Source organism: Peromyscus californicus, unplaced genomic scaffold (genome assembly GCF_007827085.1).
Source record: "Peromyscus californicus insignis strain IS unplaced genomic scaffold, ASM782708v3 Scaffold_12__1_contigs__length_115047231, whole genome shotgun sequence".
NCBI classification, from domain to species: Eukaryota; Metazoa; Chordata; class Mammalia; order Rodentia; family Cricetidae; genus Peromyscus; species Peromyscus californicus.
This window is the reverse complement of record NW_026294413.1, coordinates 83,492,811-83,499,979: the sequence shown is the minus strand read 5'-3', so window position 1 is coordinate 83,499,979 and position 7,169 is coordinate 83,492,811. Positions and strand designations below refer to the sequence as shown.

The following is a 7,169-nucleotide window of genomic DNA, read 5'->3' as shown; positions in this document are numbered from 1 at the left end:
CATGTCTGGATATAGTGTTACTTCCTCAGCTCTGAACTGCATGCTGATCCTCATGCACTTAATGCTTTGTTTACGTACAAGTCTCTATATTTTGCTTTGTACTAACTCCTGTCCCATGTATTAGAAACATACACCATCAAATATAGCATCAGGTCCTCTCTTTATGGAACATGCTTGCTTGCATACCTCCTCATCCCCAAATTATATCATTTCCACTCACCTTTAGGCTTAAGATAAAACCAGTAATCCATTATGATTCTCTCTGTTGGGAATCAGGGCCTGATGGTAAATAAATTGTAGGTCCTGAGGATCTGTCTTCATCCAATATTCAGAAAGTGAGAATTGTCCCAAAAACTCAAGCTTATGATAGATAAGGTTATGATATATATAGGTCATCTGGGGTCATGCCTAGATCTCCTCAACTGCAGGCACAACACGGGAAGCATACTCAGGCCGTGCTCCCTGCAGGTCATGATGCTGTACTGTCTAGTTGATCTACTGTCACATGATGCACAGGTGATTCCCATATGTCTTTCCTTTATACTCAAAATATCTCATCCTAAAGCAGGGGCTGGAAGTCCACCTCCCTGCACTGGATATAGGGTGCCATTCGGTCTTTGGAATGGCACGTTCTATACACATGCCATTCAGCTGATGTTCACATGATCCATAAACACCTGACACAGCTCTTGAGCATCAGAACATTATCTGAGCTTTCTCAACCAAATGACTGCTAGGCCCTATCAATGATAAGCCCTTGACTTATTCATAGAGCACTCTTTGAGACACTAAGAGACGTTTTCTGATGAATTACCACCCTCTGCTGGCATAATATACACAGACTTGGCTAGCTGATTTGGGAAGAAGTTCTGCAGCAGGATGCACCTGAAATATGTTGGCCACTATGAAATTGTTTCAGTCAACATTTGCCTGTGTGATTATTCAAGACCCACAACTCCATAAGGATTATTGAGTGTCCACAAAGGTCAAAGGTGACTCTGAAACCTTCTACAGATCCTTTTCAGGTCTGATCCCTTCAGTCCAGATGTGAAACTGAGAATCCCCATTGGTCCTCCTAATGGAAGATCGAATAACTCCTACATGGAAAGAGGGACTGTGGTCACATCTGTGGGGACTATCTTCAGCAGTGCTTCTGCATGTCATGGAGTTGGTCTGATTCAGCATTGCACTGGAGGGAGAATCCTATGCTTTTGGGTGTGGTTTGTGTGGATAACAGCATGACATTAATAAAGTCTTCCAAGATGATTTCCTGCCACAAATGGAGGGCTGAGGACTCAGTCAGCTTGTGAAAGTCCTTGACCATAAACTGACATAGTAAGTTTTGTATTCCAACATCTCCTCCTTCCATGGTGTTGTATTCCTCATTGGGGCCATTTGCTGGTGGATGTCAGGGTTCTGAGTAATTATTTTGTCAGGTTTTCTGTATCTCAGTCTTATTTTGATGCTTTCTTTTCTTCAGGAGTACTGAGCCAACAGACACATGGATCAGATTGGGTCTGGATGACCTGGAGGTCAGGTGGTTTTTGCTTCATGGTAAGTTCCGAGCTATGATGGTGTTCTTTTTCTGAGGAGGCCTTGATCCTAGGGTGAACGATGCCATGCTTCAAGGTGTGTGCCTTCCTTTGGATTTCTCAGTTTCTCAAACAGTACTGTCAATAAGGAAAGGGAGTCAAGGCCTAGAAGCAGCCATCCATGGTAAATGGCAAGGCATAACCAAGGCCTATTCACACACAGGAAATAAAATAATAGGGAGAAAGTGCATTATAATCCAGAATTTCCCGGAGATTGGGCTCAGCAGGTGGCTCCTGGTTTAACAGCTCCTTCTGAAGCAGGCAGTCATCCTGGGCTGTGGCCTGTTCCAGTTCATGTATCAGTTTCTCTGACCTAGGAGAGAAAGGCAGTTAGGACACAATCCTGCTGGGGACCTGCCATTGTCAGATATTAAACTGCTGCCTCCCACCACCTCAACTGTGCTGGATAGTCAACATGGATCTTTTGACTGAAGTCAGTGTTTGTACGCCCAAGGAATAAGAATCACAGAGTAGCTGGGCCTAGAAGTTTCCTCAGCCCTAAACACCTGTCAGAATTGGGCTGAGTAATGTTTTTTCTGTTCTACTAGAAAGAAAGGGTCTTTCTCTTACAGTCTGGGGACATCATTTTGTAAAAGTAACAAGGTCAACAGCACAGGAGTGATACTCATTATTCATGATGAATTACCAATAAACCACATCATTTTATTGATAGCCATATTGCAGCCTTGCAATCTGGACACTCAAACAAGGTCATGAAGATAGCTCAGGATTCATGCCCACAAGGCACCTTGAACATGACCAACATGCAAGACAGAATCAGTCAGTAATCCTAGAGCAGCATTTCCTGAGATTGTGCCTGAGAACACTGGCCATGCATGAGCTCTGTGATCAAACAGAAACTTGTGATTTCCTTAACCAGAGCTAGGAATCTGCATCCTGACTCTTTGACAGTCTGTCACAGAACACTCCCGAAGAGGTTCTCATCTTCCCTGCAGCTCAGGCATCGGCCTCGGTTCATTCTGGAAAGTCCTTAACCTATTCAATCCAGAGAACACTTGTCCCAGCAAATGGGAAAAGGCTGCACAGAGCAGTATTCAAAGGTAGGAATCTCTTCTTTATAGGGGATGTTCCTAAGTGAAAATGTAATTTCAGCAAGGCCTGGTGATGCACAACTTTGAATTCCATCACGGGGAGGCAGAAGCAGGCAGATCTCTGTGAGTATAAGGAAAGCCTGCTCAGACCGTACCAGAGCAAACAGGGGGGAGAAAGGACACAATTGCTCAGACACACTGAGTATTAAACATATTGATTCCTGGACAGAATTGTTTGTTAACTCCACCTGAACAATACTCTGAAGTGTTCTTGCCCTGCTTGTAGCTGGGAGCTATGCATTTGAGCAGGAGCCCATAAATGACAGTGATCCCAGGAACAAGGTACCCACTTGGCTCCACCTGCTCCCCCCAACCTCGGTTTCTACCTTATTTGGGAGACCTCAAAGTGATGCTGCAGCTTTTCTGCCAAGTCCTTTTCCTGGGTGATCATCTCCTTCTGCTTCATCAGGACCTGCAGGCTTCCCTCCAATCTTTCAAATTCCTGTTCATTAGAACATCGTGTTCTTAGTGGAGAGTTGTATACAGGCATGCACACAGTGTCATACACATGAAGCACATACAAAGGATCAAAATAGCTTACTGGTAGGTGAGGCAAGCCAAAAGAGCTTATACTACACTCATAGAAAAAAGAAGTGAGCAGAGTACAACATCATGCAAGATGAACAGATGAGTAGACGAAGCACACCAGCACTTTCAGAAGAGTCTCACAACTCTGCCATCATTCCTTGAGGATTAATACTGCTGTGGGGAGTGTGCTCTGTTTGGCCAGACTCTTCTGATATGGCTAGAAAATTTACTTCAGAAGCAGCAAAGCACCCACCCCGGCACTCAGCTTGTCAAAAGCCCCCATCTGTTCAGTCAACAAATCCAGATTGTATGCTCCACAATGGTAGAGCTCTCAAGAAGCACTCACAGAAAACAGGGTTCATGAGCTGCTACTCGGGCTTGTGCCAGTGTGAACCAATAGTCGGTCAAAGGGAAGAGAACACATTGGGATTCATGAAGAAAGGAGAAGGCCACATGCCACCCAAATCTATGACTATGAGGAGGACTCGTTTGGCATTTACATGGGATACTCCTCCTTGTAAGCTTCTTCCCCTCTATGATCTCTCATGACCCCTGCCAATCACATGAGACTCAGGACCCACAATTCACTCATTTAAAGCTCTGTACATAACATTCTACCTATCATAATGACATGTAGGTTTGATATGTTATTGACCCATTTTCCTCATTGGACCACAGTTTCAAGCAGAGCAGCGGGCATGGCTTGCCAATAATTTGGTTTCTCAGAAGAGGCTAACTTCCCAGAAGTACTTGTGCATGGACACTGAAGTGAACACCTCAGATGGCATGAGGTGGGTGGCTGGATGGGAGCATGGATGAGTAAGGTGATGGGTGAAAGCACAGGAGGGTGGATGGGCAGACAGAGAATCAATGGGCAAATGGTGCCAGGGCTTAGCCTGACCCACCTACCTGCCCCTACCTGTTGTTGTTGGGTTTGGAGGTCACTGGTCTCTTCCTCTTGGTCCTCACAGATTAATTTCAATGTCTCCAAGTGGTGCTTCAGCAGGACCCAATCCTCTGTCCGATTCTTCTTCTCCTGCCTCAGCATGGCTACCTGCTCCTTAAGCTGAGTATGTTCCATTAGGACCTGGCCGTGCAGACCACTGGAAAAGACCCTCTGTATAGTAAGGCCCTGCCAGTCTCTTTCTGCCACTCCTGCCTCCAGAACCATCACAACAAATAGCCCCAGGTTCTCAGGAAGACGTAGTCAAGAGCCCAAAATAGCCATGACAGCCATACTTAAAAGGCCAAATAAGAGAGCAGCTAATTAAAAAAACAAAAACCCCAACACCAACAGGGATCTATGTCCTTTCAAAGAAAAGAGGAGTCCCTCAACTGTCCTGAACATCAGCAAGTAGTGGACAAATACCCTCTGAGAGAGGACAGGAGACCCAAGGGAAGTTTATTCTATCTACAGGTTCCACAGGAACCAGATCTGTAAAGCCGGGGCCTGAGCTCCAGATGCCCAGGGCTGCCTGACATTCCCCTCATGGTGCAAATCACTTTTCTTTTCTTTCTTTTCACTTTCCTTTTCCTTTCTTCATTTCTTCCTTCCTCTCTTTCTTTTTGTTTGTTTGGTTTTTGAGACAGGGTTTCTCTGCTTAATACTCCTATCTGCCCTGGAACCCTCTGTAGACCAGACCCGCCTTGAGATCGCAGAGATCACCCGACCTCTGCCTCCAGAGTACCGGAATGGCACCACCACAGTTCAGTTTGCTCCTCTACCTAGAGGCTCCTGAGGCTCCAGGACAATGGTGGGAGAAGTGAATAGTCTCTTCCATACTTAGCAAAACTAAGTGCAAGAGACACAAGTCAAAGAGATGCTTGCTAAGGTGCAAAAAGGATAGAACCAGAGCTGTGGACTCTCCGGTCTAGAGACAAAGAAAGGCAGAGATGAACCACTTTGGAAATCAACATGGCGTTTTCTTAGAAAATTGGGAATCAATCTTCCCCAAGACCTAGCTATACCACTCTTGGGCATATTCCCAAGGAATGCTCAATCATACCACAAGGGCACATGCTCAGCTATGTTCACAGCAGCATTGTTTGTAATAGACAGAACCCAAAAACAACCTAGATGCCCTTCAACTGAAGAATGGATAAATAAAATGTGGTACATATACACAATGGAGTACTACTCAGCAGAGAAAAACAATGACATCAGGAGGTTTGTAGGCAAATAAATGGATCAAGAAAAAATCATCCTGAGTGAGGTAACCCAGACTCAGAAAAACAAACATAGAATGTACTCACTCATAGGTGGATAGTAGATTTAAAACAAAGGATGACTAGACTGCTACTCACAACTCCAGGGAGGCTACCTAGTAAAGAGGACCCTAAAAAAGACACAGGGATTGCCCAACAACAGAGAAACGGATGAGATCTACATGAGCAAACTGGATGTGAGTGGGGGTAATGATGGACAAGGGTTGGGGGAAAAAGAGCTTAGGGGAGTGGGAGATCCCAGCTGGATCAAGAACAGAGGGAGAACAAGGAAAGAGAGACCATAATAAATGAAGACCCCATGGGAATAGAAAGAAGCAGAGTGCTAGAGAGGTCCTCAGAAATCCACAAAGATACCTCCACAATAGACTACTGGCAATGGTCGAGAGACAGCCCGAACTGACCTACTCTGGTGATCAGTTGGCCATATACCCTAACTGTCATGGTAGAACTCTCATCCAATGACTGATGGAAAAGGATGCAGAGATCCATGGCTAGGCCCCAGGTGGAGCTTCAGGAGTCCAATTGGCGAGAAAGAGGAGGGATTGTGTGAGCAGGAGATGATGAGACCATGATTGGAAAAAGCACAGGGACAAATAGCCAAACTAGTGGAAACACATGAACTATGAACCAATAGCTGAGGAGCCCCCAAATGGATCAGGCCCTCTGGATAAGTGAGACAGTCGATTAGCTTGAACTGTTTGGGAGGCCCCCAGGAAGTGGGACCTGGACCTGTCCTGAGTGCATGAGCTGGCTTTTTGGAGCCTGGGGCCTATGCTGGGACACTTTGCTCAGCCTGGGTGAAGGGAGGAGGGTACTGGACCTGCCTCAACTTAATCTACCAGACTGAGCTGGAATCTCCAGGGGAATCCTTGCCCTGGAGGAGATGGGAATTAGGGGTGCATTGGGGGACAGAGGAGGGGCGTGGGGGGGTCAGGAGGAGGGAGGACATGGGAATCCATGGCTGATATGTAAAATTAAATTAAAGTATAAAATAAAAAAATAATAATAATAAAAGAAAGGCAGAGATGGCCACTCAACAACAATTAGGATCCATGCCAAGAGGCACTTACCGATAGAAGACTGTCAGATTGGCAAGCTCATCCACCTTCTCTGAAGCCTCAGTGTTCTCATTCTGCAATCTCTGTAGGTCAGTCATGACCTCCTCGTGCTCCAACTTCAGATCTTCATACCAAGTATTTGGCCTGTGGCAGGGCATGGCACCAGGAACAAAGAACTTTATGAATATAGGCCTCAAGGATCATGTGAACACAAGCTGTTGTCCTGATCTACCACAACACAGTGGAGGTCTCAGCCTGGCTACTATGTACTGAAACTCCCTGCTGCTTAATTAACTTGTAATCCTGGCCCAGGCCAACAGAGACTGGGTGTTCAGGTGGAGGGTGTCCTTGCTGCATGAGTCCACTCAGTAGGCCTGGAGAGGCAGTCTAGCTCTCTGTTCCCAGGAGTCTATGCTACAGGTCTTGGCCAACAAGAAACCTACAATGATGTTTCTCTTGTTTCAGGACAAGGATTCTTGATCCGGGGTCATTACTACCACACAGATGGACAGAGCACATAATTCTGGAGATGAGACCCAACATCAGGACAGCTATAAAATCTCCCCCAAGTGATTCCTATTTGGCATCAAGGTGAACATATAGGACAAGAGCAGAGCTGCTTAAAGTGAGGATCACAGATCTCATATCAGCAC

The 7,169-nt window shown here is 45.8% G+C and overlaps 1 protein-coding gene across 1 annotated transcript; it reads right to left on the bottom strand.

The window, feature by feature from the left end:
- Window positions 1–227: 227 nt before the first annotated feature.
- LOC128106969 (disks large homolog 5-like) lies at window positions 228–6,674 on the bottom strand. The gene is made up of 4 exons (XM_052732336.1): window positions 6,529–6,674; window positions 4,152–4,335; window positions 3,031–3,146; window positions 228–1,905 (listed from the first exon to the last, which is right to left on the bottom strand). The coding sequence occupies exons 1-4, from the start codon at window positions 6,672–6,674 to the stop codon at window positions 1,746–1,748; spliced, it is 606 nt and encodes a 201-aa protein (XP_052588296.1). The 3' UTR covers window positions 228–1,745.
- Between the last annotated feature and the right edge of the window lie 495 nt (window positions 6,675–7,169).